This window comes from Schistocerca americana, chromosome 5, assembly GCF_021461395.2.
Source record: "Schistocerca americana isolate TAMUIC-IGC-003095 chromosome 5, iqSchAmer2.1, whole genome shotgun sequence".
Lineage (NCBI taxonomy): Eukaryota > Metazoa > Arthropoda > Insecta > Orthoptera > Acrididae > Schistocerca > Schistocerca americana.
This window is the reverse complement of record NC_060123.1, coordinates 297501844-297520874: the sequence shown is the minus strand read 5'-3', so window position 1 is coordinate 297520874 and position 19031 is coordinate 297501844. Positions and strand designations below refer to the sequence as shown.

The following is a 19031-nucleotide window of genomic DNA, read 5'->3' as shown; positions in this document are numbered from 1 at the left end:
TCTCAGCTTAAAAAAAGCTTTTAAGAAAGGGTATATTCATTGATAAAAAGCAGAGTTTAGTGAGAAATACATGTAGCAACTGCCCAGTTAAAATTCCAACTATGACACAAGCAATGCAAAAACTGTAGGCTTGGTACTCAAGATGCTGATTTCAATGAAATTTTGTTTTTGCTAAGGTACTGTGTAACATTAACATAAGTCAAACGTTAATTTCATTTGTGGAAGGATTTTGTTTTTATGCCTTTTTAAAGTAATTATAATCTGTATGATTTATTAAAATTGTATAACTGGTGTTTGTGAAGTTAAAAAGCTGTTTGTGTCAAATGATTTATCACCAATGGAAGTTCATAACAAAGTTGGTAAGCATTTATATGGATTCTGCTCCTTTTTTTAAGTAATTAAAAAAATGGATGACTGTATTGAAATGTGCCCATACTTCTATTGAAGATATCTTATGTGGAAGATGATGTAAAAACTGCAGTCACAACTAACAACATCCACAATTTGCACAATATGGTACTGAATGACACTGATTAAAAGTGTACAGAGCTTATGCCCTAAATATGCCAGAAGAAAGAATATGGTGATTTACCGTTAAGAATCAACTATGAGAAATCTCTGTGCAAAATAGGCACTATGTTTGTTGAATGCAAACCATAAGAAAATGGGGAAGCAAATCTTGCAGTAAAGGTTTTAACATATTAAGAGGAATCCAACAGATTTTGTGTGTCAGTTTGTTACTGTGGATGTAATTTGAGTTTACCACTTCACTTCAGAAACAATGTAGCCCAATGGAAAAGATGTGAAATCATCTTTCATCTGGATCTACACTCCGCAAACTACCTTGGCGTTTGCGGCAGAGGGTATGTCCTGTAGCAGTCTTTCTTACTCCTTTCTTGTTCCAATAACTCTCTTTAAGAATGCAAAATGCATGATTAACAAAAACTTTTGACTCCAGCTACCAGAATCTTTAGGTCTGAAGTTCACTGAGAAAATACCATGCTTCTATGGCCTTTATCAGTATGGAAAGTTTGGAAGGTGATACAATTTGTAAACAAAAATACAATTAAGAAAAAAAGTAATCTGTGCAGACTGTCCAGTTTACACAAGTGAAGCAGTAGAAAACTGTTGAAAGATGGCACCAGTCAGTCTAGTGGGTGTAAATAGTTCCAATAAAAGTGAAGTGAAAAGTGGTGATAATTGCAATTTATGTAACAAAAAAAGTCAGGAAAAGTATCTACTGCAAATATTGTAAATGGTGGTTTCACAAAAACTGTTGCAAAATAAACATAACATTAATAATTGTGGACTACTAGTAGCCATGTGATGTGCGTGTAACAGAAACACGTGAAAAGTAGTATATGAACATTATCAGAGCCAGGGATTCAATAATTGAAATGTTGCAAGGTGATATTGAAGCGCTACAAATAAAGTGTGCTGCTTTAGAACACAAATGCAAAATCCTGGGGAGCAGCAATAATCTAAAAGTGAATGAAAACAAATGTACTGTAACTGTTATATCACGTGAACCTAAGAAATGCGCAGCAGCTGAAAAAATAGGACATGACAATTCAGGTAAAAGTAGTGTAAGAATAGCAGATGAGCACCAATGTTCTATAAATATTCACCCCCCCCCCCCCCCCCCCCAAAAAAAAAAAAGCTTGTGTCTGACAATGCTGAAGACAGCTCTGCAGTGTTAAAAATCACAAAAACAAACACAAAATCTCCAAAGAGCAATTCTTCAGCCACAAAAAAATGAATACATCATGGATTCAAACTAAAAATATTTGGAGACAGCCATGGCCGCAATGTTTCAAACTTTGTATCAAACTCTGCTAAGGAGAACGTGAATGTGTCAGCTATTGTTAAGACTGGAGTAAAATTCAGAAATGTAACCAGCAATATACAAAAAGAATGTGCCAGTTCCACTAAAAGTGACTGTGTTGTTCTCATAGTGAGATCAAAATGTTTACTGCAACGAGGCCAGTGCATTTATAAGAAATTTGATCATCTTGCAGTTGCTATCAACTACAAATGTGATAGTAGTGAATTTACCTCTGAGGTTTGATCTGGCGGGCTGGTCTTGTGTAAATAGTGAAATCCAACGAACAAATGAAAAATTACAACATTTCTGCTCCAAGTTTAAAAACTTAAGACTTCTTGACGTCAACAGCTACGAAAACACTAATTTCACAATGCATGGTCAACATTTAAATCTATCTGATAAAAAGAGACTTGCATAAGACATACACAGCTGTTGGCATAATAATTCGTAAAAACAGCTGTGAAAACAGACGGGCTATTGCTCTAAATCCCAACACACAAGGAAACTAGTTGAAAGGGCCTACTCCAACCGGATTTGGCCCAATATCAACAATCCAGAACAGGCTCATGCACTTAAATATACAATATCTTGGAAATAAGCTCAATGTTTTGCAGACTTTTGTAAATGATCATTCACCTCATGTAGTTGTGTTAACCAAGCATAGACTGAAATCTGAGGAAATTATTTACTTTAAACTAGATGGCTATTTACTAGGAAATAGCTACTGTAGACAGCATCATAAAGGTGGAGGTGTTGCAGTATTTGTTAGAGAGCAGCTCAAATTAAATAAATTAAACTATCTAGATCTGTATAATAATGAAGGCTTGACTGAAGTGACAGGCGTTGAACTGCATATCAAAGGTTGCGGAAAGGGCACAGTGAAACAGAAAATTATTGGGATTTATCGTCCACCAAAATCATAGAATAGTGGCACACTGTAACCCAAACGAGGTAACAATACTTGGTGACTTGAATATAGAGGCAACATCTTGCAATAACCATAACAGCATACTAACAGATACCCTTAACTCCTATAATCTTATGAATGCAGTAAACTCAGATACAAGAGTAACTCAGTTTACTTCTAGTAGAACAGACTACATAATACTAAGTAAAGAAGTAAAAGATAGTATTAGATGCTGGAATGTGGACTTCCACTACTCAGACCACAAATGTCAATTTGTAGATTATGAACACACAAGCATCCAAGAAAGGACTCAGGTCGTAGAACATAAAAGAATGCTTAAAGAGAAAAACATTAATGCTATTAAAAGTAAACTAGCATCTGAGGAATGGCAACTAGTTTTTCAGCAAAAAGGGTCCAAATACAAATGGGCCAAACTTTATGATATTATTTTACAATATCTTAATTTTTTGCTGCCCAGTGAAAGAAATCAAGAAAGTAGTAACTCACAACCAAAATGTAAAAAACACCAGACTGACTCTTCCAGCTTACATGATTAAACTAAGGCAAAATATCGAGGATCTAAGTGTGCTTCATAAGCCAACTAAATTGCAAATATTTAAGGATAAGTAAAATCAAGCTAAAAAACAATTTTAGGAACAGCTGTCAAATTTAAGAAAACAGATCCTAGATAAGGAAATAGCTCAGTCAACAAATATAGGGAAGACTTCATGGAATATAATAGATAGATATTGCAAAGCCACCTGTAAGTTAGATGCTCAAATTGACAGAATCCAATATGAAGAAAACCATATTAATGATCCAGATAAAATCTGCAATATATTTAATGAATATTTTATATCTTCAGCTGTGAATCCAGTTAATAACACAGGTCTGACTTGAATGGTTAAGCCTTACCCTAGGCTGGAGACTGCTTTTGAATTTAAAGGAAGTGAGTGTGGAGGAAATAGCAAAAATAATAAATAACTTAAAGAATAAGACCTCATCTGGCCGGCCATCCTGATTTAGGTTTTCCGTGATTCCCCTAAATCACTCCAGGCAAATGCCGGGATGGTTCCTCTGAAAGGGCACGGCCGACTTCCTTCCCCATCCTTCCCTACTCCGATGAGACCGGTGACCACGCTGTCTGGTCTCCTTCCCCAAACCAACCAACCAACCAACCAACATCATCTGGCTGCGATGGACTGAGTAGTATTATAATTAAAAAATGCAATAAGGAATTAGTTGGAATAATTACCCATATGATCAATGGTAGTATCAGGGAGCACACATTTCCAAATTTATTGAAGGAAAGTACAGTTGAACCGGTGCATAAAAAAGGATCGAAAGAAGAGCTATCAAACTTCACTAACACCAATTTTTGGTAAAATATTTGAAATTGTTTTGTCGACACAACTTATTGGTTATTTCACAAAGAATAATTTACTAGCAGAAACACAGCATGGCTTAAGAAAGCATCACAGTACCATTACGGCAGCTACTGAATTTCTCCACAAGGTGTATGATGCCCTGGATGAGGGAATGCAGACAGCAGGGCTATTTCTAGACCTTACTAAAGCATTTGACTCAGTGAACCATGAGCTACTAAAAAGCAAACTGGAAACTTACAATATAAATGCTACATCCATACAACTACTGATCACTTATCTAACCAATCGTAAGCAGTGTACAAAGCTGAGTTATGAAATTAATGATCAGATCAAACATTTCCAATCCAGCGATGAAACAGTAAAACAAGGTGTATCTCAGGGGTCCATATTGGGCCCTTTCCTTTTCCTTGTCTACATTAATGATTTAGAGGCACCTCTGTACTCCAATTAGTAAGTTACGCAGATGATACCTCACTTCTGTTCTTTTGCAAACAAACTAATGACTTGACATTAGCTGCAACTGATGGATTAAGTCAAATAACTACTTACTTCCATGATCAAGGTCTAAAAGTCAATATTATCAAATCCCAGCTATTAACATTTAAACTTGGTAACAAAGCTGTATTGACAATATACATGGCATCAAAAAAAGTAGACACTGACAAATGTAAATTTTTGGGGATATACCTAGACGAAAATCTTAGATGGATAGACCATATAAATTTTGTATGCAATAAAATCAGCAGTTCACTGCACTTAATTAGCTAACTATCAAAATTAGTCTCGGAACAAACATTAAAATAAGCTTATTATGGGACAATATTTGCATAGATTAATTATGGAATAGAGGTAAGGGGACTTGCTACTGATAGGAATGTGAACAGAATCCTAACACTGCAGAAAAGAGCAATCAGGACCATGCATCAACTAGGATACAGAGATTCATGTAGGGAAACCTTTATACAACAAATATCTAACAGTATATTCCTTGTATCTGTACAAATTAATAACATTCTTTGTGGCCCATAAAAATAATGAAACTAAGTGCTCTGATATGCATACCCATAACACAAGATAAAAAGATTGCTTTTTCAGAAACAGAACTAAACTAAAGACAACAGATCATAGTCCTTGGATTAATGGCCAGACAGGGTTTAACAAACTGCCAAGTGCTATAAGATGCCAAAGAGGTAAAGTATTCAAAAGGGACTTAAAATTATTCTTAACTCTCAAATGTTTGTACTCACTGAATGAATACTGACATTGAAAAGTAGCTATTCTTAAATGCAGGCCTAACTCTCCTATCTATACGATGTACTACTCTGAGGCAATTGTAATATATTTTATTTTTGTAACAACATGCTGTAAATTCAAATACCTATACTATGTAACAACAGTATGTTTGCATTATGAAGTACAGTATCATATATTGCCAAGGGCATCACCCGTAAGTGGCTTCTCGTACATGTGAATTGCAAATTCCTACTGTTTGTACAAAAATTGTATAAAAATGCTATGATGTTTGCAAAAGTCACCAGTTGGTGACTATATGCAAAAAAAAGATAATAATTAAAATAAAAACACCAACAGTTCGTAGGAAGAACGATTGCTGGTAAATCTCTATGTGAACTCGAATCATCTCTCTCTATATTCACAGTCTGCCTTGGTAATGATTTATTTTATGCAGTTGTTGCATTTCAGATCACTCAATATGGATACTCCTATGTATTTTATGGAAGCAATGCAATGGTGTAATCATACAATAGAAGCACTTTTTGCCTATGTATTTGCAATACATTATATTTGTTTATGTTGAGGCTAAACTGCCACTCACAGCCCCCAAGTGTTGACTGACATGCACGCACGCCCGTACGCGCACACCCACGCCCACGCACACGCCCACACACACGCGTTAGTATTTTGCAGCTGTGACTTATTAATAGTTCAGTAATTTTCACATCTGTCAACACATGCTTTCTTTGGGATTGGAATTGTTATATTCTTCTTGAAGTCTGAGGGTACTTCACCTGCCTCATACATTTTGCTCACCAGATGGTAGAGTTTTGTCAGGACTGGCTCTCCCAAGGCCATCAGTAGTTCTAATGGAATGTTGCCTACTCCCGGGGCCTTGTTTCGACCAGGTCTTTCAGTGCTCTGTCAAACTCTTCACACAGTATCGTATCTCCGATTTCATCTTCATCTACATCCTCTTCCATTTCCATAATATTGTCCTCTAGTACATCACCCTTGTATAGACCCTCTATATACTCCTTCCACCTTTCTGCTTTCCCCTCTTTGCTTAGAACTGGGTTTCCATCTGAGCTCTTGATATTCATACAAGTGGTTCTCTTTTCTCCAAAGGTCTCTTTAATTTTCCTGTAGGCAGTATCTATCTTACCCCTAGTGAGATAAGCTCTATATCCTTACATTTATCCTCTAGCCATCCCTGCTTAGCCATTTTGCACTTCCTGTCGATCTCATTTTTGAGATGTTTGTATTCCTTTTTGCCTGCTTCATTTATTGCATTTTTATATTTTCTCCTTTCATCAATTAAATTCAATATTTCTTTTGTTATCCAAGGATTTCTACTAGCCCTCGTCTTTTTACTTACTTGATCCTCTGCTGCCTTCACTACTTCATCCCTTAGAGCTACCCATTCTTCTTCTACTGTATTTCTTTCCCCCATTCCTGTCAATTTTTCCCTTATCTCTCCCTGAAACTCTGTACAACCTCTGGTTTAGTCAGTTTATCCAGGTCCCATCTCCTTAAATTCCCACCTTTTCGCAGTTTCTTCAGTTTTAATCTACAGTTCATAGCCAATAGATTGTGGTCAGAGTCCACATCTGCCCCTGGAAATGTCTTACAATTTAAAACCTGGTTCCTCAATCTCTGTCTTACCATTATATAATCTATCTGAAACCTGTCAGTATCTCCAGGATTCTTCCAGGTATACAACCTTCTTTTATGATTCTTGAACCAAGTGTTAGCTATGATTAAGTTATGCTCTGTGCAAAATTCTACCGTTTTGGTTAGTGTTACAAGGCCAGATCAGTCAATCATCCAGACTGTTGCCCCTGCAACTACTGAAAAGGCTGCTGCCCCTCTTCAGGAACCACACGTTTGTCCGGCCTCTCAACAGATACCCCTCTGTTGTGGTTGCACCTACGGTACGGCCATCTGTATCGCTGAGGCACGCAAGCCTCCCCACCAACGGCAAAGTCCATGGTTCATGGGGGGATCATTTCACATCATGTTTGCAAAACCAAGGAAATGTGGATAAATTTGACCATCATGAATAGACCGACCATTAATCGACCGGACGTAAAACAGGTCCAGTCTTTCCTCTATCTCAGAGGTATAGTCACGGCTACAGGAGGCACTGAGAAGCACATTTGCAGTCGCATCCACACAGCAAATGGTGGGTTTGTACAACTGTACCCTTATTGGAGAAATAGGAACACCTCAAAGAAGACCAAACTCCGGTTTTTCAATAGCCATGTGAAGGCTGTTCTGTTATATGGTTGCGAAACTTTGAAGGTGACTAACCATATCAAAAACCAGCTCCAAATTTTTATCAACTGCTGTCTCCAGAATATTTTAAATATGAGATGCCAGATATATAGACAAATGAAGATCTTTGGAGGGAGATGGATCTGGACTGGGCGTACACTGAGGAAACAAGATGGAGCTGTTGAAAGGGTGGCGTTGGATTGGAACCCTCAAGGAGTTAGAAAACGTGGTCATCCCAAAGAGACCTGGAAAAGCACACCGAGAGAGAAGCTGCAGAGGATGGGAAAACCTGGAGTAAAGTGAACAGACTTGCTAGAAATCATACCAGGTGGAGGAATTTTGTCACGGCCCTGTCTTCCAGAAGGAACAAAAGGAACTAAGTCTAAAAAAGAGTCTAAGAAATATCATAACCCATGATTCTACAACTGACCATCATCAAAGATATAAGTCTACAGTTTTGGGCATATGTTTGACAATGATGATCTGTGTTTTTTTTCCAATCATTAGGAACACTTCCCTACTCCAAAGACCTATGATACACTGCTGCTAGACTGGGGCAAGTACTTTAACATACTCTATGTATACACTTCAAATCACTTCATATGCGTACTCCTAGGTATTTTATTTATTCCATCAGGTCTTGTGACCTTCCCTCTGTTGAAGGAATTCAGCTGTTTTTCTATCCCATGATTACTTATTTCGATATTAGCCATTCTGTCATTCATGTGATAATTTAAAAGAGGCAATACACTTCCTCTGTGAAACAGTTTTGGAAAAAGACATTTACTATTTCAGGATTTTCTGTATCCTGCTATGTTTCACTGCAATTACAGTCACAGAGTATCCAGACAGAGAGCTTTGATCCATTTACTGATTTAACATAAGAACTTCTTACAGGTTGTATATGCAGACAAGGAAAAAAAAAATTGTGTTTTTTCCACATTTCCCAGTTAAAACATAAACCTTCTCCTGGGTGAAAATACGGTTTTTCCATGATAAGTGACAGTATACTTTCCTTCAAGATTGTAAAACTTATCAATCCTTTGAATGGTTAAGGTTTTATACACTGGTGTAGAACCTCCCGCAACTTTAGGAAATATACACAAGTGGGGGGGGGGGGGGGGGGAAGTGTTTTGGATATATCTTTGATTACCAGCAACCTGTACGTTGCATATTTTCATATTACGGAAGTATATAGTCAATTTTCACCAAACACAGAACATTAGTTTCCGAAGCACTGAAATCGGGATTGCCAAGCGCTTTTGTAAGCCAATCATAGCTCTTGTCACGCGATGATAGCAGATGTTCATCGCATTTACATGGGGCTCCCAAAACCTGATTTCATAAATCGATCACTCAATACCACTCCTGAGTGGTCACGTAAACACTTCAAAATCTATTCTGGAAATCCGCTTCTGTTTGCCTGTTTTCCAGTTTTGCAAACAATTTTCTCTGCCATGTGAATGCAGCCGGTACTGACATGTGCTTCGGCTGTCAGATTTCACCTTTTTTTTGTAAGAATTTTGGCTAATATTGATGGAGTGGCTTTTTGTACAGTGAAGGATAATTAAAAATGATTAATGGAAAATCTCATATAGAGATGTGAAACAAATACTAACAAAGAGATAGAGGGGCTGGCCAGTACTTACCTCAGCTCAGTACAACCGATAGATACACATAAAACAGAACTGAAAATTTACATTCCTAGCTTTCGGAACAAATGTTCCTTCATCGGGGTGGAGAGGGGGGAAAGAAAGGGAAGAAGGGAAAGGAGATTCAGTTACTCACAACCCAGGTTATGAAGCAACAGGGAAAAGAAAATGGGAGGGTAGCAAGGATGGAGGCATGGTTGTCAGAGGGAAGCCAAAGATATTCTACTGTAAGTACTGTGCCAGCTTCAAACCAAAGAGGATGCATACAGAAGTAAAGATGTATATAGTATAAAGATAAACACAACTATGTAGGATGAAAAGATGCGTGAATGGCTAAAGAGGAAAGGGAAAGAGGAGAAGACTGAAGAGTGAATGGGGGTGAGGTTGTTTAATGTAGGTTCAGTCCAGGGGGATGGCGGGATGAAAGGATGTGTTGGAGTGCAAGTTCCCATCTCCGCAGTTCAGAGGGACTGGTGTTGGGTGGGAGAAGTCAAATGGCACATACGGTGTAGCAGGTTCCTAGGTCCCTAGAATTATGCTGGAGGGCATGCTCCGCTACTGGGTATTGGGCATCTCCTAGGCGGACAGTTCGTCTGTGTCCGTTCATGCGCTCAGCCAGTGTAGTTGTTGTCATGCCGATGTAAAAGGCTGTGCAGTGCAGGCATGTCAGTTGATAAATGACATGTGTAGTTTCACACGTAGCCCTGCATTGAATTGTGTATGTTTTACCAGTAGCAGGGCTGGAGTAGGTGGTTGTGGGGGGATGCATGGGGCAGGTTTTGCAGCGGGGTCGGTTACAGGGGTAGGAACCGCTGGGTAGAGAAGGTAGTCTGGGAATATTGTAGGGTTTAACAAGGATGTTACGGAGGTTAGGGGGGCGACGAAAGGCAACTCTGGGTGGTGTGGGGAGAATTTTGTCAAGGGATGATCTCATTTCAGGGGTTGACTTGAGAAAGTCATATACCTGGCGGAGTAATTTGTTGATGTTTTCGAGGCCAGGATAATATTGAGTGACAAGGGGGATGCTTCTGTGTGGTTTGGGGGTAGGAACATTGTTGTTGGATGGGGAGGAATGTATTGCTCGGGAAATCTGTTTGTGGACAAGATCTGCAGGATAGTTGCGGGAGAGGAAAGCACTGGTCAGGTTATTGGTGTAATTGTTGAGGGATTCGTCACTGGAGCAGATACGTTTGCCACAAATACCTAGGCTGTAGGGAAGGGAGCGTTTGATGTTGAAAGGATGGCAGCTATCAAAGTGAAGGTACTGTTGTTTGTTTGTGGGTTTGATATGGACAGAGGTGTGGATGTGAGCTTCAACAAGATGAAGGTCAACATCCAAGAAGGTGGCTTGGGTTTTGGAGAAGGACCAGGTGAAATCCAGATTCGAAAAGGAGTTGAGGTTATGGAGGAAATTAAGGAGTGTTTCTTCACCATGAGTCCAGACCACAAAGATGTCATCTATAAACCTATACCAGGCCAGGGGAAGCAGCTGTTGGGTCTTCAGGAAAGCCTCCTCCATGCGGCCCATGAAGAGGTTGGCATAGGACAGAGCCATCCTGGTTCCCATGGCCGTTCCCCTGATTTGTTTGTAGGTCTGGCCTTCAAAAGTGAAGTAATTATGGGTGAGGATGAAGTTGGTAAGTGTGACAAGGAACGAGGTTTTTGGAAGATCTTCGGGTGGGCGTTGGGAGAGGTATTGCTCGAGAGCAGAGAGACCATGGGTATGTGGGATGTTTGTGTAAAGGGATGTAGCATCTATGGTGACAAGAAAGGTTTCAGGTGGGAGAGGAGTGGGAATGGATTTGAGGCGTTCTAGGAAGTGGTTTGTGTCTTTGATGTAGGATGGGAGTCTGCGGGTGATAGGTTGTAGGTGCTGGTCTACCAGAGCTGAGATACGTTCGGTTGGGGCTTTGAAGCCCGCTACAATGGGACGGCCAGGATGGTTCTCTTTGAGGATTTTGGGTAATAGGTAGAAGGTAGGGGTACGTGGCTCAGGTGGAGTGAGTAAGTCTATGGAAGCCGTTGTGAGGCCTTGTGAGGGACCTTGGATTTTTAGGATTTTTTGCAGCTCAGTCTGGATGGAGGGAATGGGGTCCTGGGTAACAGCTTTGTAGGTTGAGTTGTCAGAGAGTTGACGCAGTCCTTCTGCCACATACTCCACACGGTCAAGTACGACAGTAGTGGAGCCTTTACCCGCCGGGAGGATGACAATAGAGCGGTCTATTTTCAGCTCCTTAATGGCACGGGATTCGGCCCTTTGATAGCTGCCATCCTTTCCACATCAAACGCTCCCTTCCCTACAGCCTAGGTATTTGTGGCAAACGTATCTGCTCCAGTGATGAATCCCTCAACAATTACACCAATAACCTGACCAGTGCTTTCCTCTCCCGCAACTATCCTGCAGACCTTGTCCACAAACAGATTTCCCGAGCAATACATTCCTCCCCATCCAACAACAATGTTCCTACCTCCAGACCACACAGAAGCATCCCCCTTGTCACTCAATATTATCCTGGCCTCGAAAACATCAACAAATTACTCCGCCAGGGATATGACTTTCTCAAGTCAACCCCTGAAATGAGATCATCCCTTGACAAAATTCTCCCCACACCACCCAGAGTTGCCTTTCGTCGCCCCCCTAACCTCCGTAACATCCTTTTTCAACCCTACAATATTCCCAGACTATCTTCTCTACCCAGCGGTTCCTACTCCTGTAACCGACCCCGCTGCAAAACCTGCCCCATGCATCCCCCCCACAACCACCTACTCCAGCTCCGCTACTGGTAAAACATACACAATTCAAGGCAGGGCTACGTGTGAAACTACACATGTCATTTATCAACTGACATGCCTGCACTGCACAGCCTTTTACATCGGCATGACAACAACTAAACTGGCTGAGCGCATGAACGGACACAGACGAACTGTCCGCCTAGGAGATGCCCAATACCCAGTAGCGGAGCATGCCCTCCAGCATAATTCTAGGGACCTAGGAACCTGCTACACCGTATGTGCCATTTGGCTTCTCCCACCCAACACCAGTCCCTCTGAACTGCGGAGATGGGAACTTGCACTCCAACACATCCTTTCATCCCGCCATCCCCCTGGACTGAACCTACATTAAACAACCTCACTCCCATTCACTCTTCAGTCTTCTCCTCTTTCCCTTTCCTCTTTAGCCATTCACGCATCTTTTCATCCTACATAGTTGTGTTTATCTTTATACTATATACATCTTTACTTCTGTATGCATCCTCTTTGGTTTGAAGCTGGCACAGTACTTACAGTAGAATATCTTTGGCTTCCCTCTGACAACCATGCCTCCATCCTTGCTACCCTCCCATTTTCTTTTCCCTGTTGCTTCATAACCTGGGTTGTGAGTAACTGAATCTCCTTTCCCTTCTTCCCTTTCTTTCCCCCCTCTCCTCCCCGATGAAGCAACATTTGTTCCGAAAGCTAGGAATGTAAATTTTCAGTTCTGTTTTATGTGTATCTATCGGCTGTACTGAGCTGAGGTAAGTACTGGCCAGCCCCTCTATTTCTTTGTTAGTATTTGGATAATTAGAAATATTAGACTTAAGCTGTTTACGCCTTGTCTAACTGAAGAGAAATAGTGATTGTGCTGACTGAATCATAAACTACATCAGCTGTTTTCCAGGTGCCATAGCTAACTGAGCTAGCAAATCCACTTCAGACCTTAACGTGTAAACACAACAGCGAAAAACAGTTTCTGAAACTCGGTTTTCGTCTTTTGGTAGATGTGTCACATGTAAAAGTAGCAATTCAGAGAATCACAAATAGGAAAAGTTTATAGTGTCAATTAATGTACATAGAGTAGCTACGAGAAAAGCTAAGGTTTCACATATAATATTTGTCTTTTTTGCAGGTCTTACACTTTGATATATCACACAAATGTGCCAGTAAAATTTTAAGGAACGAAGTAAATGTCTGGTCTTCTGGGCTCGAAATTCTTCTAAGTGGCTGGCTCTCAAAGTGTTAAACTTTGAATGAAAATGAAGCACACTGTGATTTAAAAAATTCAAAGCATGTTCACACATGAGCACAGCTCATAATGCGTAAAATTAAAAAGTAAGGTTTTTCAAAGGACCAATTGCAATATTTTCCCACAAACTGTTAGAATTCATTTCAGTAGTTGTCAGAGAGCGCCAGAAAATGGCCTGCGAAGCCACGATGACATAAGTAGCTCATATGTTAGTACGTAATGGCATTGAGAGATCTTACATTACTTCATAAATGAAAAAGGATACCAGAGGATACTCCAAGAGCCACGGAATTTTGTAAACCATACTAAAATCTGTAATTTGGCTTAAAGAGCACTTTCATATGTCTAGATTCACAAAGAAGTAGGCCCAAGCTGATATTAACTTTTCAGTGTGGTTTTTGGAATGTAAATTTTCTTGAAGTACCAGTACTGTATTATCTCGTGTTTAGTTCTATGGTATAATGCCATATGTCGCAAAAGATAACAATGTGCACTTGAAATTCCGCGAACAGTTGACACTAGCCAATAGTGTTTCAAATAAATCAACAGCCTCTGTGGAAATTTTTTTAGCAAATCGACAAAAATAACTTCATTGTTCTGCAAGGCAATTAATACCCGACTTCCAAAAACCTGGAAATAAAATAAAATCAGAAAACAGACTAATAACCTATTTCAGCCTTCCATAATTATGTTAATATTTTAATTCACTTTAAAGCTCCCGGTCACAGAAATCTGTTTTGTTTTTGAGAACTGTAAACCATGAGGAAACAGCAAACAAAACGTAAACATGGTTCACGTGGAGAGTACCCCTCATCCCACTACAACTCAGATTGCTCTGCGCATGCGCGAATTTGGCAGCTTGGGTGCGCCAGAAAAATGTTTCCAGGTAGCATCTGGCTGCTTGTTTCTACTGCTGATACAGCTCGTATGTAGTTTACCTTGGATACAGCTAACAGCCGCATTTCAAGAAGCCAGAAGCATGCGAAGGTACTGCTCATACACAAATCAATTGAGCATGTACATAAGCCCACTGGCAACTTCTCAAACGAACCTAATGTTAACCATTAATCATCATGCCCATCGGAAGCAGTTTGTTGTTATGAATTATTGGAGTCTTCGTAATAAAGCCTTCGACACATTTTACTGTTGGCAGGTGCTTGTGTGTGAGCTGTTTTGTTGTTGTAAATGGGGCATTTACCTTTGCATCTTAAGTTTTATTTATTTATTTATTTATTTTTCCTCGATAAAATTTTATTGCTGCAGTATTATACTGCAGTAATGAGCTAAAGTAAAATTCTTTGTTAGAATATCAGTTCTTACCAGTCAAAATTACAAAAAATTAACTGAGAACTAAAACAACGAAAAATTCCCAGAATTCTTAAAAATTCCCAGGTTTTTTTCCAGTTTTCTCCTGGATCAAAAAATTCCTGGTTTTTTTCCGGATTTCCCGGTTGTCACAGAGCATATACACCCTGTTTTTAGCATTTTCTGTCTTCGGTAGACAGAATTTTACTTTCAAATTTGTTTAACACTTCAACGCATGACTCTCGTTACAACAATTTTGGTTTCGTTTAACTTTTGTTTGTCTGTCTGTGAGGCACTGGCTATGTTTATATTTCCAGTGAAGTTTCCTTTGATTTCATAGCAGTTTTCTAACATGGCTGCCTAACCACAGCGCATCTTGTTTGTCCCTCATGACTTTGCTTGACATGTACCTGTACAAAGCATATTGTACGATGCTCTTGAACGTTGTCCTTTGATACTCAGTGTTGTTAGTGCTGGAGATGAAATTTTCAAGCTGACCACTCAGGTAATCTGAAATCTGTTTTTTGCACTCTTGCTGCATTTCTTTGTGTTCCTATATACAGCTATATTCAGTGATACTGTAAAGGCGTCGGGGTCACTGAATCCCTGTTCTATCCCAATTGTGACAAAAAGTTTGGGTCTGTCACTAGCAGGTCTACGATGTTATCTTCACAAGCCAGTTCTCCGATTAACTGCTCACGGTAATTTTCAGATAAAGCATTTAGAACAATTTCACGTGATTCTTTGCCCCTACTACACATCCTAATTCCTTGAGTCTCTCCCAGTCTATAGCTGGTGGATTAGAACCTCCACCTGAAACTATAATATGACAACAAAATTCATATGAAATATTCTCCCAGTTTCCTTGTCAACTGTTCTGCCACTACTACTGTTGCTGCTGCTGAGACAACCAAACAATGCACATGCCTACAGAAGTACTCTGACAATGACGAAAATTAAGGAGCATGAGACTGAATTGTTTGTAACATTTATCCTGTTCACCAGATATGGTATCATTTGATTTCATATATTCCCACACCTAATGGAATCTTTGGAGGGCAAACATTTTTAATCCAATGAGACCTACAATTCTACACCTACAGCGCACAGCTACTTTGTACTACTACTATCCATTATCTTTCCTTTTCCACTCACAAATGGAACAAGGGAAAAATGACCATCTATATGCCTCTATATGAGCTTTAATTTCTCTTATCTTGTCTTTATGGTCCCTACATGAAATACACTTTGGTAGCAACAGAGTCACTTTGCAGCCAGCCACAAATGCTGGTTCTCTACATTTGCTCAATAGTGCTTCGGGAAAAAAATGTCACCTTCACTCCATGTATACCCATTTGAGTTCACTAAGCATTGTTGTAATACTTGCAAATTAATCAAACTTATAGGTAATAAATCTAGCAGCCTGCCTCTCAATTACTTTGATGTCTTCCTTGAACTCAGCCTGTTGGGTATCCCAAACAAACTTTCTGTATTCAAAAATGGGACCCACTAGTGTTCTATAAATGGTCTCCTTAATAGATGGGCTACACTTTCCTAAAATTCTGCTGATAAACCAATCAATCATTACCTTCCCTAGTATTGTCCTTACATACTCATTCTATTTCATATCACTCTGCAATGTTATGCCTACTTACTTAATCAACTTGACTATGTCAAGCATCACTCCACTAATACTATATTACAATAATTCATCATGTCAACTAGAAATTTTGTCTAATTCATCTTGTATCTTCTTACAGTCACTCAATGATGTCATCTTCCTGTACACTAGGGCATCAACAGCACACAGCCACAGTTTGCTGCTCACCCTGCCTGTCCGATTATTTACATGCACACTTTCAGAGGGTACTCCTGATGATAGCATTGTCTCTGGTGGACACTCACCATCCAGGACAATGTACTGGGTTTCATTACAAAAGAAGGTCTTCGACCCACTCAAATATCTGAGAACCTATTCCATATGCTGGACCTTCATTAACAATCTGCAATGGGGCATAGTATCAAACTCTTTCCAGAGATCTAGGAGTAATACCAATTCAGGGATGAAAACCTCCTGTTGGAAAAATGTTGGGCACTGATTTAAAAAGGAACTGTGGGAAAAAAAAAAAGTACACTTTTGTCATAAAATGTTTGTTCACTGCCTGGATGAGAAATTTTTTCCTTGCAGTCTTAGTGCTAACTGTAGCTTACCCATCCAAGCATTGTCTCTCTCTCAAGCTGCTGATGAAGCAGCTTGAGCGGTCGACTTGCAGAGTGTAGTCGTTGATGAAGAGCCTGGTAAAGACCAAGTAGACGCTCTGCTTCCTCTGGTGAGTTGTATGGTGCTTCCATTGCTGGGCTCCAAAATTGTGCAGTCGATCGGCACTTGTATAAGAAGTGGCGCATGTCTGCCACGCCAACTTGGGACACAGTCAATGTTGGCCGTGAGAGTGACTCATTGATTGCTTCCAGACAGTTACCTCGACGCAATTTCTGCAACAGAAGGCTTAAAACATTATTTTGTACCAAATACACAATATGAGTAGTGTTGATTACTAGTATATCAGGATTGCTAAGTATTATAAGTCAAATTTTACCAAAAGAATCTGCAATTGTTATACAAACTGGCCACATTTTTTAAAAATGCAGTATCTTATTTGTGCACATACAGTTACATTTACTACTGCAACGGCTATTTATAAGAACATAGTTCTCACGTATAATGAAATGTCACTGAAAAAAATGCACAGTTATCCAAGTATGACCTACAACTGTCTCAGATCTTCCATAGATAAGTAAACCCCCTTACTTTCCCTGTTACTCAGAAGCACTTAAGCATTCCTAGCAGGATTAAAACTCCTAAGGGAGGGAATGTTGGGGAGGCTGGATTTGTTTTGGACTAAACTGAATCTCATTTTGAAGCGGAATGTTCACTATTCTGCAAAGAAATCCACCTGCTGCTAGGAATAATGTGTCATCACATTCTTCTGCAGTAGTGCGTGCACTTGCCCCCCCCCCCCCCCCCCAAACACACACACACACACACACACACACACACGCATGCAAGCACGGTCACTGTCTCAATGAACTAGAGTGTGTCTAGTGCCGTGAGATGGTGGCTCTCGTGAGTGTGTGAGTGTGTGTGTGTGTGTGTGTGTGTGTGTGTGTGTGTGTGTGTGTGTGTGTGTGGGGAGGGAGGGGGGGGGGGGGCACCCACGCACTACTGCAGAAGAAATACTTCGTCCAAAAGCAATCTGCAATCTGTCCTGTCTATATTGTTGTTATTCTGTCTTGGACTTTCCATTATTTGCTTTTCTTACTATGAATTCATTAACAAACACAAATAAATGATGAACATGACTTGCCATACATCACAGAGGTGGCTGACTACAAAGGCATAAAGGTGCAACACTGTGAAATGCTGGCTGTCACGGCATATGGATTTCCAGGTGTATAATTTGCCAAAGAGGAACTGCTGCTTAATATGATGATATATTATTCCTAGCAGCAGCACATGTATTTGTGATTTTTTTCCAAATGTGACATAATAAGATCAATCTGTAGAAGTCTCTACTGAGATCTTGTACATGCCATGCTCAAGTTCATACAAAGATTGATTAATTTTTGCAATACGCAGCGTACTTCATATGCATCCTAGTTTATTATCCTTTAGGCACTGGTGGATGATGTGCATGATAAACATTTCTTAGCACAACACATGCTGCCCACAAATTAACATTGGTGAATGCTGTTCGTGGGGCTGTGCACGATTTGAGCAGCTGTTAATCTGGACGACAGCATATCTGGACACGACTATTGACCTGGTGTAACAAGAATATTGATTTATCTGATCAGGCAACTTGTTTCCATCAATTAATGGTTCAAATCTCAATGACCCCACACCCAATGCAACTTTAACTAACAAAGTCGGTGGGTCAATGCATGAACATATATAGGGGTAGCCTGCTACAGAGCCACGTGTTCAGCATTGTGCACTGAACAATGAACTCCAAAACACTTGGGTCTGCACTTACATTATACTTTGTTGTCACCTCTGCCAGACTTTCCGTTTATCCTGCTTTACAGAACAGGCAATCTTCTAATGCTTGGTCACCCAAGACCTTGTTGCAAGAATGAGCCCTCATCCATTTCTTCTCTCCTTGTGTGTATGTTACTGTTAACCTATGCTATGAAAACATCCACATCACTTTGAGCTTTGCACTAAAATAGTTTGTCTTCTGCTGTCAAAGTTGCCCACAAAATGTCATGCATATGAATAATCTATGCTGTTTCAACAGAAATAAGTCTACCTGATGATGATGATGATGATTGGTTTGTGGGGCGCTCAACTGCACGGTCACCAGCGCCCGTACAAAGACCCAATTTTTACACAGTCCAATCTAGCCAATGTCATGAATGATGATGATGAAATGATGAGGAC

The 19031-nt window shown here is 39.9% G+C and overlaps 1 protein-coding gene across 1 annotated transcript in view; it reads right to left on the bottom strand.

Annotated features, from left to right (window-relative positions):
* Positions 1-19031, bottom strand: part of LOC124615501 (vacuolar fusion protein MON1 homolog A) — a 106561-nt gene that overhangs the window by 6284 nt on the left and 81246 nt on the right. Inside the window, exon 7 of the mRNA XM_047143451.1 lies at positions 16802-17083. Coding sequence (XP_046999407.1) covers positions 16802-17083 — 282 coding nt within the window. The remainder of the gene's footprint in view (positions 1-16801; positions 17084-19031) is intronic.